The sequence below is a fragment of the Podarcis muralis genome, chromosome 5, assembly GCF_964188315.1.
Source record: "Podarcis muralis chromosome 5, rPodMur119.hap1.1, whole genome shotgun sequence".
NCBI classification, from domain to species: Eukaryota; Metazoa; Chordata; class Lepidosauria; order Squamata; family Lacertidae; genus Podarcis; species Podarcis muralis.
The window spans coordinates 12,122,541-12,142,892 of NC_135659.1; the positions used below are offsets into that span (position 1 = coordinate 12,122,541).

Sequence of the window (20,352 nt, forward strand, 5' to 3'; positions counted from 1 at the left end):
CATGTTTACTAACCCACCTTTCTTCCAAGAAAAAAAGAATCACCTTTCTTTCTCCCTCTCAGTTTACCCTCCCCAAAAGTCTACAAGGTAGGCTGAGAGGCAGTGATTGGCCACCATCACTTAGTCAGCGCCACGAATGAGCCAGGATTTGAATCATGGCAACATCTCCGTCAGAGCTGGTCGATGGCCAGTTGGCGTTAAGACATCCTCACTGCAAACCCTCTCTGCCAGAACTAACCGCCAGTGATGAAAACACAGTGTTCTTCTATTTTATTGTATGGTTTACTTGACATTAGGTTTCCCTACTACAGTGGTGAGACGCGGGTGGCGCTGTGGGTTAAACCACAGAGCCTAGGACTTGCCGATCAGAAGGTTGGCGGTTCGAATCCCTGTGATGGGGTGAGCTCCTGTTGCTCGGTCCCTCGGAACTGCCAACCTAGCAGTTCAAAAGCACGTCAAAGTGCAAGTAGATAAATAGGTACCCCTTTGGCGGGAAGGTAAACGGCGTCTTCATGCGCTGCTCTGGTTCGCCAGAAGCGGCTTAGTAATGCTGGCTACATGACCCGGAAGCTGTACGCCGGCTCCCTCGGCCAATAAAGTGAGATGAGAGCCGCAACTCCAGAGTCGGTCACGACTGGACCTAATGGTCAGGGGTCCCTTTACCTTTACCTACCTCGGGTTAAGAACTTAATTTGTTCTGGAGGTCCGTTCTTAACCTGAAACTGTTCTTAACCTGAAGCACCACTTTAGCTAATGTGGCATCCTGCCGCCGCCGCGCTGCCGCTGCGTGATTTCTGTTTTCATCCTGAAGCAAAGTTCTTAACCCGAGGTACTATTTCTGGGTTAGCGGAGTCTGTAACCTGAAGCATCTGTAACCCGAGGTACCACTGTACTTAGCTTTGTTTCATGTATTAATTTTATGGGACAATTATTTTAGAATTTTATATGGCGGCTTCGGGAGACCATAGCCTGAAAATCTGCACACAGAAACCCTCCATGCCTAAATATCTGCATTTTGCAAATGGCAATAAGCTGCTCTTATAACAACTTCTCCGATCTTCTTGCCCCTGCCCCCATAAGGGTTGCACGTTGCTTTGCATCTTTGGCCTCCCTGGGGATAAACAGTCTGACGAAGGTGCAAATGCTCTGGACAGTGCCAATAAAATCCATGCTTTCTGTTCCACGGCTCTCATGAAAGTAAGGTAAGTGACTGATTGGGCCGGGGATATGTCTTTGGCAGGGTTACGGGTGCCGCTCACACCAGAATCACCACCCCCGGCTTGCCACCCAACGGGACTGTTGACAACTCCACCCTCTTACTCCTTCCTGGCGACGCTTGTGCTAGGATGTGGGTTCAATGCAACAGAGCAGGGTAATGGGAAACTAGGGCCCATCCAGTTTTGTAGAGGTGTCTGGCATGCCCACCTTCTACCATGCCCTAGATTACAGCAGGCAGTGGTTGGCCGCTGTCTCCCACTCCTCTATTGCAGTACTGTTTGCTTCGAGTGGAAAGAGGTGGAAGTGTAGACGTGGGTGAGGAGTAGAGGCCCCAGCCCAGACATGTCACTCAGTGCTGAAGGGAAAGGACTGTGCTAGGGGAAGGAAAGCAAACCAGAATGGCTGAGCAACCCTGAGGAGTTTCGGCGGTTGGGTGTGGTTGGCTGGTCTCTTTCTGCTCCAAAGGGGAGGAGACTGACTGTTTTCTGTTTTCCAAAAGGCATTCCAATGAGGAGCACGACAGCATTGCTGAATCCTGGTGCAAGCTTAGTTGGATATAATAGGAAGCCAGTATAATAAATGAAGGGACGCGGGTGGCACTGTGGGTTAAACCACAGAGCCTAGGACTTGCCGATCAGAAGGTTGGCGGTTCAAATCCCTGTGACGGTGTGAGCTCCCGTTGCTCAGTCCCTGCTCCTGCCAACCTAGCAGTTTGAAAGCACGTCAAAGTACAAGTAGATAAATAGGTACCACTCTGGCGGGAAGGTAAACGGCGTTTCTGTGCGCTGCTCTGGTTTTCCAGAAGTGGCTTAGTCATGCTGGCCACATGACACGGAAGCTGTACGCTGGCTCCCTTGGCCAATAAAGCAAGATGAGCGCTGCAACCCCAGAGTCGGCCACGACTGGACCTAATGGTCAGGGGACCCTTAGTGAAATATACTCAGAGTCGAGTGTGAATTTCATGCTCTTTATTCAGCTCATAGTAGCAATGAATGAAAGTTTTCCCCAAAACGTCTAGCTATATATACATTATTTACACAATGGGCCCCACGTGATTGGCTAATTCTGGGCTACTCCTGTAGGCCAATCAGGTTGCTGATTCACTTCATGCAGGAGCCTGATTGGCTGCTCCTGCAGGCCAATCAGGTCGCTGATTCACTTCCACCTGGAGCTGGATTGGGTGACTCCTGCGGACCAATCAGACTGCTGCATTCTGGATCCTATTGTTCTAGCATTCAGCTCAGTACATAACAATAAGGCATACAGCCAAAATCGCCAGTTGATCCAGGACTCTTGAAACCGATTTTTGCCAATTCCCCCTGCCCACCCCAATGATGCTTGTAATTGCTGAACCAGTTCCAAACGGAGTTTCCATTATGGTTTAAGAAAAAGTGGGCCTCATAGGCCAGGAAAGGTGTTGGCTATCTGACTCCTTGGCCCGCAGGGTCAACTCTAATTCTGTCCTTAGAATTTGAAAAACCTAAAGGCGGGAGTCAACATCACACTGTTATGAATGTTTAATCTATGTAATTGTATTCATTTACCCAGATAGCAAGGCAGAGGGTGAGACCTGCTCTGGACAGGTAGAGATGGTTTCATTGAGGGAGGTTCTTGGGGTTCCTGGCTTTATGCAGTTTTGCATTTCTGTGTGGACGCCCCAGAACTGAACCCTCGCATAAGCTGTAGGTGCAATATTGCATACCGCGGGAATGAAGAGCACTCTCCAGAGACAAAAGGTTCACACGAAGCTACAGAACTGAGCTGGGGAGCACATTGACACAGGTAGATGCGGGTGGCGCTGTGGTCTAAACCACTGAGCCTCTTGGCTTTCCAATCAGAAGGTCAGTGGTTCGAATCCCCGTGATGGGCTGAACTCCCACTGCGCTGTCCCAGCTCCTGCCAACCTAGCAGTTCAAAAGCACACCAGTGCAAGTAGATAAATAGGTACCACTGTGGCGGGAAGGTAAACAGCATTTCCGTGTGCTCTGGTTTCTGTCACGGGGTCCTGTCGCGCCAGAAGCAGTTTAGTCCTGCTGGCCACATGACCCGGAAAGCTGTCTGCGGACAAACACTGGCTCCCTCGGCCTGAAAGCGAGATGAGCACCACAACCCCATAGTCGCCTTTGACTGGACTTAATCGTTCAAGGGTCCTTTACCTTTTCTCTCTCTTGTGCTTTCAGACTTGTCTCCATTGGAGTCACCAGTGGGCCAGTTTTCTGTGGCGTAGTTGGCCATCGTTTGAGACATGAATACACAGGTATCGTGACTGTAGCCTCTTGTACCTTCCCTGGGTTCAAGGCCAGTTTTATGTATGTTGGTGCAGTAAGTGAAAGATTCGCTCCCACCTCAGTGCTTCCCAGCAGTGCTTCCTTGTTCGCCCCCTCATGGCCTGTGCTTTGGCAAACTCCCAGCACCGGCTTCCTTCACCTGCAGACTCCTGCTCCGGTTACCGCTGCCTGGAGCTTTTGCCTTGCTGCTCAACCCAACTAGTGTTCCATCAGTGTGGTGTAGTGGTTAAGAGCGGTGGACTCGTAATCTGGTGAACCGGGTTCGCTTCCCCGCTCCTCCACATGCAGCTGCTGGGTGACCTTGGGCTAGTCACACTTCTCTGAAGTCTCTCAGCCTCACTCACCTCACAGAGTGTTTGTTGTGGGGGAGGAAGGGAAAAGGAGAATGTTAAGCCGCTTTGAGACTCCTTCGGGTAGTGATAAAGCGGGATATCAAATCCAAACTCTTCTTCTTCATCATCATCTCTTGGTGGGTTGCCTTCTCCAGGTTGCTGCTTCTAAGGATTCTCCCGTACCGCACAACTGGGCAGAAATCTAGCTGCTTACGATGGGGTGGAAATTTGCATACTATGAAGGACTTGCTCACTAATTTATTGACAGCTGCGCAAATTCTGATAGCTAGGAAGTGGAAGGAGCTAGCAGAATATAAAATGGAAGAATGGTATAAAGAGGTGTGGGATATAGTTATTAATGATAAATTAACATGTGCCATTAAGGCTCGGGGGTGGCGTGCACATTTTATTCTTATTTATGTATGATTATTACTTTGTCAAAATAATGTAATAAATTAAAAATAATAACAATAATTTAAAAGCAAAATTTATATACCAAAAAAAGGGGGGGGGGGAGAAATCTGGCTGCTGAAATCCTTTTGGCTTATAACATTGGTTTTTCCCGTGCCCTCTATTTATTTCTTTCCCCGTGACCTCTATTTATGCAAATGTTTAAGCCTCCAAAGTAGCTTACATTAAAAGAAGCATATAGTAGCAACAAAATAGTTCAATAATAAAAAAAAACCAAATAAAGTGTTAGAATGCACAGCAACATTAAAGAAACAACAAGATGCAGTGCTGATCCACACTTCTGTTCACCCTGCTGCTTTCTCCTGGGAAAATCCCGTGGTTTAGCACTGAATTCAAGCCCTAAACGGCCTCGGTCCTGTATACGTGAAGGAGCGTCTCCACCCCCATCGTTCAGCCCGGACACTGAGGTCCAGCACCGAGGGCCTTCTGGCGGTTCCCCCATTGCGAGAAGTGAGGTTACAGGGAACCAGACAGAGGGCCTTCTCGGTAGTGGCACCCGCCCTGTGGAATGCCCTCCCATCAGATGTGAAGGAAATAAGCAGCTATCTTATCTTTAAAAGACATCTGAAGGCAGCCCTGTATCGGGAAGTTTTTAATATTTAATGCTGTATTGTTTTTAACACTTGATTGGGAGCCACTCAGAGTGGCTGGGGAAACTCAGCCAGATGGGCGGGGTATAAATAATAAATTATTATTATTATTATTATTATTATTATTATTATTATTAACACGAATTGCCATTTGCTCTGATTTAGTGCTAAAGAGCGGTGGGTTTTTCTGTGGGGAAGCTCTGCAGCAAAGGCAAAACCACTACAGTGGTACCTCGGGTTACATACACTTCAGGTTACATACGCTTCAGGTTACAGACCCCGCTAACCCAGAAATAGTGCTTCAGGTTAAGAACTTTGCTTCAGGATGAGAACAGAAATTGTGCTCTGGCGGCGTGGCGGCAGCAGGAGGCCCTATTAGTTAAAGTGGTGCTTCAGGTTAAGAACAGTTTCAGGTTAAGAATGGACCTCCGGAACGAATTAATTACTTAACCCGAGGTACCACTGTACTGGAAAAGCAGAAAACCGCTTTTCACACAGAAGTATGGGCAAGCCCTGAGACATCCCGAGTAAGCGGCCACAAGGAAAGAGACTCGGTGCCCTAACAGCCAGACCACACCTCTAAATCGCCCTGCTGCCACTTCTACACAGATTGTTTGGCACTATGGGCGCTCCCTCCCAGAGAGAGTCCCCCATCAGGTCTTGTTGAGACCTGGTGCTGTGAACGGAGGAAATCAAGCAGGTTTCCATGAGAGGGGCCTGTGGGACTTCTGTCATTTATTTTCCCACTGCTCTGTGCCACAGGACGTTCCATCTTGGTCTGGCAGAAATGTTGTCCAGGGCAAGGCGGTGCTTGAGGTGGCCCAGATGTAATGCCGCTCCTGTTTCTCTGTGTTAAGAGACCAGTTAGAAGAAAGACAAAGTATGTTTTGTCCTTATTGTTTCTCCCGTGACACAGTCATCGGCCGGAAAGTGAACCTTGCGGCCCGCATGATGATGTATTATCCCGGGGTAGTGACCTGCGATGCTGTCACTTGCGTCAAATCCAAGTTGCCATCCTATTTCTTTGAAGAGCTCCCGTTAATTGAGATGAAAGGTGTTCTGAACCCTGGGACAGTCTATAAATTCCTTGGGGTCACAGAGAAAACGTAAGTATTACCTTTGCGTGCAGCCGGGCAATAAAATGGGATTTTTTTTTGTCATGATGGGTTACTAAAACCCTGGCGTGGGACACTTTTGAATGAAGAATGGGCTCAGGGAACGAAAGCAGCTCCCAGTTTGAGTTGAAGAACTTACGAGGTTTCCTTTTCTTGTCCTTAATCCTTTAGAATGATTTACAAAGCATATCTGAGCCGAGAGAGATGCGAATATTACCCTTTGCTGGGTAGGTGACATATTCTTCATTCAGCGACATTGATGATGATCATTTATTGGAGCAAGAGAGAGAAAAGGCTATGGATCTGTGATATTCAAATGGTTACGTATTATAATCAGCTCTGTTATTGATGTTCAGGTGCAATTGCTGTTGCCTTTGTAGCCCAAACAGCACCACCCATGCAGAAAGAGGTACCAATAAGGGGGGGGGGCAAGGTTTGCAGACATAACCCCCACCCTCCCTCCTCCCCAAAGGGAACCTTAAGCGGGGAACTTTCAAAAGCTGCAATGCCCTAGGGCAGTGATGGCCAAACTTGGCCCTCCAGCTGTTTTGGGACTACAACTCCCATCATCCCTAGCTAACAGGACCAGTGGTCAGGGATGATGGGAATTGTAGTCCCAAAACAGCTGGAGGGCCAAGTTTGGCCATCACTGCCCTAGAAGATCAAATGATATCATTAAGTACCAAGAATACAATCCAGCCAGATTTCAGAGAGGGAGCCATGCTAACCCGTAGAAACAAAACAAAACAAAACAAAACAAAACCAGACCAGACCAGACCAGACCAGTGACATCTTAATCAAGTGAGAGTTAAAAGATTTTGAAACCCCACTAGGCTTAACTGTCCCTCTGAGAGCAAAGGCTGCCACATGCTTAAGCTTAGACTTGATTATGTATTTCATGTAAAATGGCTTATTTTTAAAATCTGGCAGCGTTTATTTATATACACTATGTTTGCATCTTACGTGGGGCTTTCGTTCTGGGGATAGCATGTAGAAATAGTGCGTCGTCAGCAAAAACCAGGAAATGGTCCATAAAGAACACACTTCATAATATCCTGCCACATCCTCAGAATATTTTTCTCTGCCTCTTTGCTCTCCATCCTCCCACCTCCTTTTTCGACTCCTGAGTCCTTCCCAACACAAGCTTCTTAAAGCGTAGACTTGCAGCTAACAGCACGTAAGAAGTGGGTTATGGGTTTAACAAACAAACAAACAAACAAACAAACAAACAAACAAACAAACAAACAAAAACAAATAAGCACTCAAAAACTCAGGTGTAGGACAGCACTGAAATGTTAGCACCAGTGGAAGCTATTTGCATTCAGAACGCAAATTTAAATTTTGAATTCAAAATATGAAGAATTTCATGAATATTTGTTTGAGTCGTGCGAGGCTTCCTCTTTTGAAGACGTCCCACTGGCTTTATTTGCTTCCCCTAGGCCGCAAGAAGGAGACAGACCTCTTTGAAAACTTGCTGAGTGATTTCAAAGCCGACAGAAAAAGCCGCATTATCATCTACGAAGGCCTCATGGGATATGGAAAAAGCCAGCTGTTGGCTGAGATTGCCTTCTTAGGACAAGACACAGGCCACAGGTTAATGCTTTTAACCGTACTTTGCTGTGTATTCCAAACTCTCTTGACTCAGGGCTGGACAGCAAGAGTCTTTAACTCCAGAAACACTTCCCTGTCCCCCATGTAAGCAGGATCTATTGGTAAAACCAATTTGGTGTTTCGCAACTTCCTGACTAGTTGCAGGACCTTAGCCACACCTAGCAGAGTAAACGCAGAATCCACGGAAGCAATTGGCAACTTGGCTTCAGACAGGATAGACGAAGCAGGAACCAGGAACTTGTAGTTAGGTGTTTATTATATACAGTGGACTATTTACAGGAACAGAACACGGATCTTTTGCTAGCTCTCTCTGACACGACTCACAACTCCTACACTGACACACAGAACTCTGAACCTCTGAACTAACACATTCCAGTTAGTAGGCCATAAATTAATTGAGAGCCAGTGTGATGTAGTGGTTAAGAGCGGTGCACTCGTAATCTGGTGAACTGGGTTCGCGTCTCCGCTCCTCCACATGCAGCTGCTGGGTGACCTTGGGCCAGTCACACTTCTCTGAAGTCTCTCAGCCCCACTCACCTCACAGAGTGTTTGTGGTGGGGGAGGAAGGGAAAGGAGAATGTTAGCCGCTTTGAGACTCCTTCGGGTAGTGATAAAGCGGGATATCAAATCCAAACTCTTCTAATTATCACTCCCTTGAAAGAGCTTGACCAATCAGGGAGCTGTCTCCATGCCTCTGTTATCACCAGGCAGACTTACTCCTTCAGATTGCCTTGTGGCTGTCTGCCAAACGTTAATTGACTCTGTGTGAGTAGCTGCACGTACACAGTTTCCCAACAGGATCCGTTCCAGAAGCCCTTCCCAGCTGTTACTTTCTGGTGGGCAACAGCCACCTGTGCCCTTGTATGTTCGGGCAGAGGAGGCTAACCACCCAGTTCAAGGGTCTGATCTTCCCCCACCCAGCAGCAAATGTTTCTCCATCGGTCGTGGAAGCGGCAGTGAAACCTTTTCACCAATAGTTCTTGTCATCATTCAGGGTTGTGGCGATGGAGCTCACAAAGATCAATGTGTGGCAGAACTTCTTTGTCATCCGGACCCTCATGGCTATGTTTCTGGGGATTGATACTTGCAAGACCTACGATGCAAGACAGTATATCCTTGTGACCAGAATCCGAGGAGTAGTTCAGGAAGAGTATTTCTGCCTTCTCAACAATCTCTATCATGTTAAGGTAAAGATGCAAGCAGGCAAGACCTTTATCTCTTCTGAATTCATTTTCCTGGTGCTTGGTGGTTTTGTTTGTGAAATATACTGGGAGTCCTGTAGTGATTTCATGCTCTTTATTGCAGCTTGTAAAACAGTGGTTGAATTGTCCCCCCCAAACCTCAGGCTTTTATATACACTATTTACACAATGAGTCCCGTCTGATTGGCTGATTCTGCTTCCCTCCTGGAGCCTGATTGGTCTTTTCCTGCAGGCCAATCAGCTGTTGCATTCTAGGATCCTACCAGCCTAATAGGCTGATTAACTTCTTCCTGGAGCCTGATTGGTCTTCTGCTGCAAGCCAATCAGTTGTTGCATTCTAGGATCCTACTTGCTATTGTTCTAGGATCCAAGGTTAGTACATAACAGTTTGTTTGTTCATTTGTTTTACGTATTCCGATAGCACAAACTAATATAAAATACATAGTGTAAAAAAAAAAAAAAAGCTATAACCATGTTGGTTTGCAGAAGATTCCCTGTTCTTCTCAGGAAACTCTGGAAATTATATCCCTTTGAGGGGAATGGAAGATATCTCCTAACATCTCTCATAAGATCCCTTAAACTACATTTCACAGGATACTCTGGGGGAAGCCATGACTGATTAAAATTGTATGGTGTTGTTTTAAATGGGCAGGTGGCACCTCAGGCAGTTTCTGGGGTGGCAAACCAGTAGCACTAATACACTACAGAAGGCAATGAAGAAGTGAAAAAACACTCCTATTGTGGCAGCTAAATTTGACACTCCCACCAATGTTTTCTTCCTTGTTCCTGACTGTAAAATCAAAGAGCCCTGAATAGTCCAGCCCCCAGTATTTCAGGCAACTCAGCTAAAGCATCCAGGACAGATGCTCATTGAAACAGCGATCCTAGGCCATTTACCTTCCCGCCACAGCGGTACCTATTTATCTACTTGCACTGGCGTGCTTTTGAACTGGTAGGTTGGCAGGAGCTGGGACAGAGCAACAGGAGCTCACCCTGTTGCATGGATTTGAACCGCCGACCTTCCGAGCAGCAAACCCAAGAGGTTCAGCAGTTTAGACCACAGCGCTGCCAGCATCCCAAAAATGGTAAATGGTGTTTCTGTGTGCTCTGGTTTCCATCACGGTGTTCCTTTGCGCCAGAAGCAGTTTAGTCATGCTGGCCACAAGACCCGGAAAGCTGTCTGTGAACAAACGCTGGCTCCCTCGGCCTGAAAGTGAGATGAGCGCCGCAACCCCATAGTCACCTTTGACAAGGTGACTTTGACTGGACTTGACCTTCTAGGGGTCTTTTACCTTTACCTATAATGTATATAGAGGGATGCGGGTGGCGCTGTGGGTTAAACCACAGAGCCTAGGGCTTGCCGATCAGAAGGTCGGCGGTTCGAATGCCCATGACGGGGGGAGCTCCCATTGCTCGGTCCCAGCTCCTGCCAACCTAGCAGTTTGAAAGCACGTCAAAGTGCAAGTAGATAAATAGGTACCACTCCGGTGGGAAGGTAAACGACGTTTCCGTGCACTGCTCTGGTTCGTCAGAAGCGGCTTAGTCATGCTGGCCACATGACCCAGAAGCTGTATGCCGGCTCCCTCAGCCAATAAAGTGAGATGAGCGCCGCATCCCCAGAGTCATCCGTGACTGGACCTAATGGTCAGGGGTCCCTTTACCTTTATAATGCATATACAACACACATAAAACACTTTTTCCTCATCAGTCCCAAGTTCACAAGGTGAGAAACCAACACCTTGAGGTTTCAAATGGATTTGAGGTTGCTTCTTACCATAGGCACTTCTGACAAGGAATGTAGAACTCTCTGTTGCTAACCAAAGGACTGTGTGATTTCTTTGGTTTCTCTGGTCAGTTCCCCACATCAGAAGAGGTTTCCAAAATGAGTAATGAAGCAAAGAATGAAAAGCTGGAGAACATTCTCGTCAATATTCTAAAGAATGTAAGTGATACTTTTCATCATGCAGAACTGCAAGGTGGGCAGTAGTTATTATGTTCTTGGCAGCTCCCAATAAACTGGCTGGGTGATATACAACTAGGTCCTACTCAGAGTAGGCTCAATGAAATCAATGGACCTAAGTATGTCCATTGATTTCATTGGGTCTGCTCCAAGTATGGCTAACACCTATTGTAGGGTTTCCCCAACTTGGGTTTCCAGCTGTTTTTGGAATACAGTTCCCATCATCCCTGACCACTGGTCCTGCTAGCTAGGGATGATGGGAGTTGTAGTCCCAAAACACCTGGCGATCCAAGTTCAGGAAAGCCTGAGGTCCCACCCAACCAAAGAAGAGTGGCAACTTAAGTTGACAGACTATGCACAACTTGCAGACTTAACATATAGAATAAGAAAACAAGAAGAACATACGTTTAGAGAAGATTGGAAAACGTTTATTGAATATATGGGGAATAATTGTGTACAGCTGACAACGCTGGCAGCATTAAGATAAATTCAACAGTGTGAACAAGTTTTGATGGATGTAATAATGGAATACTGAATGGTTTAATTTTTGTAAAATATGCAGGGATTCTATGATATCTGAAATGAACCATGGAAAGAGAAGAAGGGAAGTCAGTGATATCTTTAGGATGTAAAATGAGTATTTGAAATTGTAAAATAGAAAATTTAATAAAAACCATATATAAAATTATATATGAAAAGGAAAGACTGACCTACTGATCTCTATCACATTTACTTTCCCACGACAACCTCAGAACCATCTGCATTCAGTTGATCCCTTAATCTTTCTGGTTTGAAGCAGATTCTGTAGAACCAGTCCATGGTATATGGGAATCTATCTCTAGGCAAACCCATAGATCCTAACCACTGAAACATGGCTCATCAACTGGGTCCCTATGACATGGATCTGATTTTCAATACAATCTTTATCTCACCCCTGACAGCCACACAATTTTTAAAAAAAGAATATTTATTGAATTTTATAACAAATAAAAATACAAATCTCAATCATATTATATACATTTATTCTCCCCCCCTTCCCCCTGAACTTCCCTCAGCTCCCCCTCTTTTGTCTGATTTTATTTCTTGTCTCCTGCATTTTTTATATAAAAGTAACTTCCCTTATCATTTCTCTAAATTATATGTTACTGTAATAAAGTTGTGAACGTTTATTCAAAACCTGCCAATGAATCCAGTCCGTTTTGTTGTTTCTGCAAATAGACTGTAAATGGTTCCCAGACTCTTTTAAAGTCCTTTTTGTCCTCTTGTAGTTTATCTGTTAGCTTTGCTAATTCTGCATAGTTCATCAGTTTTTCTTGCCATTGTTCCTTTGATGGTATCTGTTCTGTCTTCCAATGTTGTGATTCTAGCCGCTGTTGTGGCATACATAAACAGTGTCCATTTTTCTTTTGGCAGCTCTTGATTTGAAATACGCAACAAGAAGGCTTCAGGATGTTTAACAAAATTCATTTTAAACCTTTTTTTCAATTCATTATATATCATTTCCCAATTTTTTAAAATACTTTTACATTCCCACCACATATGATTAAAAGTTCCTTCCTTTTCCTTGTATCTCCAACATCTATTATTTTCTTTCCTAAACATCTTAGCCAATTTCACTGGTGTAATATATCATCTAGGGACGCGGGTGGCGCTGTGGGTAAAAGCCTCAGCGCCTAGGGCTTGCTGATCGAAAGGTCGGCGGTTCGAATCCCCACGGCGGGGTGCGCTCCTGTTGTTCGGTCCCAGCGCCTGCCAACCTAGCAGTTCGAAAGCACCCCCGGGTGCAAGTAGATAGATAGGGACCGCTTACCAGCGGGAAGGTAAACGGCGTTCCGTGTGCTGTGCTGGCTCGCCAGATGCAGCTTCGTCACGCTGGCCACATGACCCAGAAGTGTCTCCGGACAGCGCTGGCCCCCCGCCTGTTAAGTGAGATGGGCGCACAACCCTAGAGTCTGTCAAGACTGGCCCGTACGGGCAGGGGTACCTTTACCTTTACCTTTAATATATCATCTATACATCATTTTCATGTAATTCTCTCTTAACAGCCACAGACATTTTAATCATGGTGTGGAAACTGCTTTGGTCATGGTTTCAGCTGTAAGGAGGGGGGGGGGAGATTTTTTTTTTTTAGTTTTACAATGACTAGTGCAGTATTAGGAAAAATAGTTGTAACTACAGGAAAGAGAGGGGACCATCAGGTTGCAGGGTGGTTTTGAAAATATTACAGTTGCTTTTTTAAAAACCAGCAGCAGCAGCATGCAAACTGGATTAAGAAAATTCAGTTTTCTGCCTCTAGGTACATTCTTTGGAAGAGTGGGCTATAAATTCGATAAGTAATAAAATAAGAACAACAACAAAAAATATATGTAGTGACTAAATCAAAGGCTAAACAGTGAGTTTATTTATGAGAACTCTTCTATAATGCGGGTGGCGCTGTGGGTTAAACCACAGAGCCTAGGACTTGACGATCAGAAGGTTGGCGGTTCGAATCCCTGCGACGGGGTGAGCTTCCGTTGTTCAGTCCCTGATCCTGCCAACCTAGCAGTTCGAAAGCACATCAAAGTGCAAGTAGATAAATAGGTACCACTCTGGTGGGAAGGTAAATGGCATTTCCGTGCGCTGCTCTGGTTTGCCAGAAGCGGCTTAGTCATGCTGGTCACATGACCCGGAAGCTGTACGCCGGCTCCCTCGGCCAGTAAAGCGAGATGAGTTCCACAACCCCAGAGTCAGCCATAACTGGACCTAATGGTCAGGGGTCCCTTTACCTTTACCTTTATAATGCCTTCCAGGCAGTGTAAAGAAAAAATGAAACAATTTAAAATGCGTACCAGACACGAGCCATCTAAGATAAAAGCTCCTGGTAACGCAGGGAAGAGTTAAAATGTACAGCTCCCTGCAGGAGTTATCACTTCATTTTTTGTGGGGTTTGTTGTCATTTTAGGCAGTGATGAAAGAAGTTCTCATTTTTGTCATTGATGAAGCTCAGTTCATGGACCCGGCCTCGTGGGACTTCCTGGAGAACTTGCTAAGCGATATTGGTATCTTTGTGGTCATGTCGTTGTCTCCATCGCCCCGCAAGGGGAGACTGCCTTGCGCTGCCGCAGCGCGGCTCATGAGCAGCGAATACACCACCTACGTTCAGCTAAGGGAGTTGACCCCTTCAGTCATCGTTCAGAAGGCCTGCCAAGATCTTGGGGTGGTCAGCATTGCCAGGGAGCTTGAGACGTAAGTATGAAGTGCTTGTCCAGTGGATCTTTTTAATTTTTCTCTTGAACCATTTTGTTATTGTTGTTTAGTCGTTTAGTCATGTCCGACTCTTCGTGACCCCATGGACCAGAGCACACCAGGCACTCCTGTCTTCCACTGCCTCCTGCAGTTTGGTCAGACTCATGTTGGTAGCTTCGAGAACACTGTCCAACTATCTCGTCCTCTGTCCCCTTCTCCTCCATCTTTCCCAGCATCAGGGTCTTTTCCAGGGAGTCTTCTCTTCTCATGAGGTGTCCAAAGTATTGGAGCCTCAGCTTCACGATCTGTCCTTCCAGTGAGCACTCAGGGCTGATTTCCTTAAGAATGGATACGTTTGATCTTCTTGCAGTCCATGGGACTCTCAAGAGTCTCCTCCAGCACCATAATTCCAAAGCATCAATTCTTCGGCGATCAGCCTTCTTTATGGTCCAGCTCTCACTTCCATACATCACTACAGTGGTACCTCGGGTTAAGTACTTAATTCGTTCCAGAGGTCCGTTCTTAACCTAAAACTGTTCTTAACCTGAAGCACCACTTTAGCTAATGGGGCCTCCTGCTGCCGCCATGCTGCTAAAGCACGATTTCTGTTCTCATCCTGAAGCAAAGTTCTTAACCTGAAGCACTATTTCTGGGTTAGCGGAGTCTGTAACCTGAAGCGTATGTAACCTGAAGCGTATGTAACCTGAGACTAAGAGCACATATTGATATAGGAATGTATTAGATAATATGTAAACAAATATACAATAATAAGAGCACATTCATTTGTAAAAAAGGAATATGCAACGGGAAAGACAGGAAGTCTAGTGTGTTGGTATGTATATGATTTGGGGGGGGGGATTGTTTTCCCTCTCTCTTTGTTGTTTCTTTTTTGTTTCATTTTCTTTCTAGGTATATAAAATTATATTATAGTAAGTCCTGTAATGTAATATGACAACGTTTACTGATGTAATATAAGAAAGTTATCAAATAAATAAAATGCAAATTAAAAAAAATAATAATTAAAGTGTCCCCGGATTCATTGAAAAAAATCTGGTAACCTTATCTTAGAACTCACTTGTGACTCTCTGCCCCCAGGTTCTTAATACAAAGAAGCCACGGGAACCCACTGTACTGCGAGGAACTCCTGCGGAACCTCCACTTAAACAACGTCCTTCAGTTCCACATGCTAGAGGAAGACGAAGAGAGAGAAGACGAGTGGGACAACCTTTTCAGTAAGTGGCTGCTTATTAACTGGTGTGGATTTCTGTGCCACTTCTCCTGTAGAATGGCCGGCGCTCGGTGCTGGCAATGGCTCTCCCATTTTGGCAGCATCCTAACATCTCCATTAGGAAAGGCTCAGTGACACACAGCTGGCCTGCAACGGCAGCAGGAGCCGGCCGTGCAACAAGACACAGACCAGCAGATTTTGCAGGGAAATCCAAGAGAGTCACTGCTTACCGGGGAGCAGGGGAGTCGCAAGGGGTACCCGCAGAAACACCAGGTCCTCAGAATGCCCAATCTGAGGTTTTTTCGGGGTTCCACAACACTCTCGCGGTCACCCCAATCTTCAAAGCGCTCGGGTTCTTTCAACCGAAAGAACTCCCATCCGCCATTAATTGCGCGGCCAACCGGAAGTCCGGTCTAGCTTCCCATTTTAGGGAAGTTTTTAACATTTGATGTTTTATCGTGTTTTTAATATTCTGTTGGGAGCCACCCAGAGTGGCTGGGGAAACCCAGCCAGATGGGCGGGGTATAAATATTATTATTATTATTATTATTATTATTATTATTATTATTACCCTGCTCAGTAGTGACTAAGCTTTTATATCCATTCTTCCTTTGCTGGGACTTCTGCTTCTTTCCATTTCTGGGAGAGTAACATTCTTGCTGCTGTAGTCGCATACATGAATAAGTTTCTATACAGTTTAGGTACTGTAGTTCTGTCCCTATAATTCCCAATAGAAAAGCTTCTGGGTTTTTTTACAAACGTTGTTTTAAACATCCTTTTCAATTGATTATATATCATTTCCCGGTAAGCTTTAACCTTACTACAAGACGACCCCATATGATAAAAAGAACCTTCTTTCTCTTTACATTTCCAACACTTATTTGATTGAGATTTATACTTACTTGGTGTTAGATACCATCGGTATATCATTTTCATATCATTTTCTCTCTGATTATAATATGCTGTAAATTTTATATCCCTATTCCACAATCGTTCCCACGCTTCCATGTCTATATTATGACCAATATCTATTGCCCAATGTTTCATTGAGGATTTTACTTGCTCATCCTTTGTCCCCCATTCCAATAATATTTTACACATTTTAGACAGCACTTTTACATTACATTCCAACAGGTCTCTCTCCAGTTGTGATATTTGTTCCCCAAACCCTTGAAAACACGGTATTTAAACACTGTTATCTCGTTGTTCTTTCTCCGTGCAGCTATTACTGCTCTCAAGACTCAAACCTCCAGGACCTCCAGTGAGTCGGATTCATACATTTGCACCATCACACAGAACGTGAAGATGCACAACATAATGCTCCCTCCGACATTAAAAGGTGAGGCATTGGGCCCGTCTCTGTGAAATCCTTCCTCCTGAAGTATGTACAGCATGGGACGTTTGGCTTTTTATTAAAGTTATATTTTAAAACCTTTTTCAGTTTGTTATATATTGTGTCCCAGAAGGCTTTCACTTTAGAACAGGTCCACCACCTACGGAGGAAATTCCCTGAGAGGGGTTTTTAGCCAGCTGAGTATCTTTGTACAAATTATAGAAGTCAAGGATTTTAGACAGAATATCCAGCTTTCCTCTCTGATAAAGCTGACATTTGATTGTGCTATTCATCCTTCAGCGGCATTTTTAATGTTGGCCTGTTTTCTCACTTCATGACTTAATCCCCCCCCCCCCCTGTCTAGGGATTGCTCTGGCTGAGTTGGACAACATGAACCCTTCTGAACAGATGGTGGTGAAATGTGCAGCTATTATTGGTGTGACCTTCTCTACAGAGTTGCTGTTTCACATCCTCCCTGAATGGACCAAGATGAAGATGAACCAGACCTTGGCAGCCCTGGTGGAATCTCACATCTTCAAGTGCTTTGGGGAAAGGAAAGAAATGAACACCAACCAAATTCAGGATGAACTTTCTAATGAGCTCTGCTTCTCCCCCAAAGCTGTGAAATCAATGGGGCAAGAGTCCGGTAAGCACATTCCTAGGAAACTGATGCTTTCCAGAATATTCCAAGTTGGTTACTCAAAAGGAAAAGGGTGATTTCACAAGATCTTGGGTGTTTCTATATGTGCATTTCATGTCGAACTGGTAATGTATATGTACTGTATTTTTCACTCTATAGGACGCACTTTCCCCCTCCAAAAATTAAGGGGAAATGTGTATGCATCCTATGGAGCGAATGCAGGCTCCTTGGCTTCAGCGATAGCAACGCGAAGCCTCCGAAGCGCAGAGGGAGCGCTCCCTCCGCGCTCCGGAGGCTTCGCGTTGCTTTCGCTGAAGCCTGGAGAACAAGAGGGGTCGGTCTCCAGGCTTCAGGGATAGACTCTCCTGGCTTCAGCAAAAGGAACCTGAAGCCTCTGGAGCGCAGCGGGAACTCGCACTGCACTCCAAAGGCTTCAGGTGCTCCTGGCTTCAGCAGAGAGGGAGAGCTACGCGGCACCCAAGCGGGAGGAGAAATGGAAGGGGCTCCGTTTCTCCTGCCGCTTCGCTGAAGGTGCACTGAGCAGAGCGGGGGAGATTTTTTTTTCTTGTTCTCCCCCTCTAAAACAAGGTGCGTCCTATGGTCGGGTGCATCATATAGAGCAAAAAATGTTAGGATATTTCCGTTCCACCTTAAAAGGGAGCAGGCTGTGAGTCACAGAGTCTGCGTATTTCCTGTTACAGGATGTTTATGTTTGCTATTGCTTTTGTTTTCTCTGTCTGTGCTTGAATGCTGAAGCAGACGGTCATGTCTTTCCTTTGTTCTGACCAACGTTGAATAAACTGTAAATATGCTCTCCTGCTGTGCATCTTTTGCTGTGTGGATTCTGCTGAAAGAGTGTGCACCAGCCTAGGAATGTGGCAATCTATTTCTAAGGCTTTGTGCCGCTAATTGCTGATACTGCATGACTGCGTGACTACGGGAGGCCGATGGATCGTCCGGCAGTTGGCTTGAAGGCTCAGATGGACGTTATCTCCCTGGCAGTATCCCAACAACAAGGTTTCAGGCCCAGATTCACGGCACTTATAGGAGAGTAAAGCTGCGACAGACTGCTGAGGTACGTGTTGGAAAAGCAAAAGCAGAGGCTTTTCTGTGGGCCGCGGCAAGAGTCTCAGAACTCCGGCTGGCTTAATTGGCCTGGGAGCTGAGCCAAGAAGGCTTCGTGATTAATGGGAGCCGAGATAAGAAGTTTTTGAAGGCATAAAGGCTCACGGCTCAAGTAAAAAGATGGAATGGAGTTTTTCCACGCTTTTGAAGCTTCTGAAGCTGCTGAGTGCCCAAAGTTAAATCGGCACAATTATCAGACCTGGGCAAAATGGTGTGAGAGTTTGCTGCGTCAGTATGGAGTCTGGCGTACTGTGTCTCAAGCCCCCCCAGATCCTCTGACAGAGAAATGGGAGGCCCAGAATTCGAGGGCCATTGACATAATAGTCTTATCCGTCTCTCTGGAGGAAATTGCTACGCTTGCTGGCAACGTGACGGCACGTGAGATGTGGAATGCTTTGAAAGCTGCCCATCTGCCAGTCATCCCAGCCCAGAGTTTGAATGCATCGGAGGTCCTGGCTGTTTCCCAGAATGCGAATGAATGCAGGGGTGCTGAGGGCACCGGTTGCAAGTTGCAGGGGGAGTTGACTGTCACGTCATCCCAAGCAGCATTCCAGCCTCCAGGGGGAGCCAAGGAGTCGGCAGCTGAGAGCTCTGTTTCTCGTGGGAACCAAGGTCATCGCCTTTGCAGAGGCCGGAAGGCCAGAGGTAAACAAAGCATGATGCCTGCAGATGGCCCGAAGCAGAAGGGGGGGTGAAGAGCCCACGCCAGGGAAAAACAAAGCGTTGTTTGCTGGCACTGCTTCGCCAAAGGCTAAAGGCAAGTCTGATGGCCAGGAGCAGGGGGGCAAGCTGCAAAAGCCCACGCCGGTGGAAAACAAGGTTTTGCTTGCTGCAAAAGCTGCTCCAAAGGCCAGATTTGTTGTGGACTCTGGTGCCAGTCGCCATCTTGCGAAGGACCGCCATCTGTTTATCTCCTTCACACCTCAAGAAGGAGAGATCCACCTGGCTGATGGAAGGACGTTGCAAATTGCAGGAGAAGGGACTGTTAAACTTGCAAGTTTGCATACAACCATCAGTAATGTACTGTATGTTCCAGGAGCTGCGGACAATTTGCTGAGTGTCCCACAGCTGATTCTGCGTGATTTTGAGATTTCCTTCAAGAGGAAAGGCTGTATCATCAGGAAAGGCAAAGAGGACATTTTGCATGCAAAGTTTATAGATGGCTTATTCTGTATAACTTATGATGACAATGCTGTTGTGTCTAATGCTGATTCTTGTTGTGTTGCACAAACTAACAAGGTTCTTCATGCAGGATGCATTCACGATGCACATCGAAGATTTTGTCACATGTCTTGGCAGGCGCTGGCCAAGATGCCAGGATTGGTTGAAGGTTTGAACATCAAACCTTGTAAATTTCACATGAAATGTGTATCTTGTGCAGAGAACAAGGTGAAGGTTGCTCCAAAAGGCAAGGAGTCTAGCAGGCAGGCTTCCAAACCCTACCAGCTAGTGCACGCAGACCTGGTTGGTCCTCTTGCGCCCTCTTTGGGAGGAGCAAGGTACTTCATGGTTCTAATTGATTCTTTTTCCAGGTACATTCATGTGTTTATGCTCGAGCAGAAATCGCAAGCGTTTCCTAGGTTCAAAGCATTCTGTGCTTGGCTGGAGAATGCTCACGGCAAACGTATCGGCTGTCTGTTTTCTGATCGGGACGGGGAGTTCACTTCTCAGCAGTTTGAAGCTTTCCTGACTGAGAAGGAAATCCAGCATGACATGTCAACGCCTAGATCGCCATGGATGAATGGGCTTGCGGAGCGAGCAAATCAAACGTTGCTGCAAGGAATGAAAACCATGTTGCATGATGCCAATCTCCCTGATAAGTTTTGGGGGGAGGCTCTGTCAACGGTAGTTTATACCGTTAATCGCAGACTGTCATCACCTATTGGTTGTACTCCGTACGAGAAGATGTTTGGTAAGAAACCGAACATCAAGCACCTGAGAATCTTCGGTTCTGACATGTGGGTACACACCCCACAAACCAACAAGCTTGGGAAGCGTGGGGCACATGGTTTGTT

At 46.0% G+C, this 20,352-nt stretch overlaps 1 protein-coding gene across 1 annotated transcript in view; it reads left to right on the forward strand.

The window, feature by feature from the left end:
* ADCY10 (adenylate cyclase 10) overlaps nucleotides 1–20,352 on the forward strand; it is a 74,201-nt gene that overhangs the window by 17,224 nt on the left and 36,625 nt on the right. Inside the window, exons 9-19 of the mRNA XM_077928106.1 lie at nucleotides 1,081–1,202; nucleotides 3,399–3,475; nucleotides 5,816–6,005; nucleotides 6,186–6,241; nucleotides 7,454–7,607; nucleotides 8,620–8,812; nucleotides 10,682–10,768; nucleotides 13,728–14,011; nucleotides 15,107–15,243; nucleotides 16,462–16,578; nucleotides 16,937–17,218. Of these exons, the coding sequence (XP_077784232.1) occupies nucleotides 1,081–1,202; nucleotides 3,399–3,475; nucleotides 5,816–6,005; nucleotides 6,186–6,241; nucleotides 7,454–7,607; nucleotides 8,620–8,812; nucleotides 10,682–10,768; nucleotides 13,728–14,011; nucleotides 15,107–15,243; nucleotides 16,462–16,578; nucleotides 16,937–17,218 (1,699 nt within the window). The remainder of the gene's footprint in view (nucleotides 1–1,080; nucleotides 1,203–3,398; nucleotides 3,476–5,815; nucleotides 6,006–6,185; nucleotides 6,242–7,453; nucleotides 7,608–8,619; nucleotides 8,813–10,681; nucleotides 10,769–13,727; nucleotides 14,012–15,106; nucleotides 15,244–16,461; nucleotides 16,579–16,936; nucleotides 17,219–20,352) is intronic.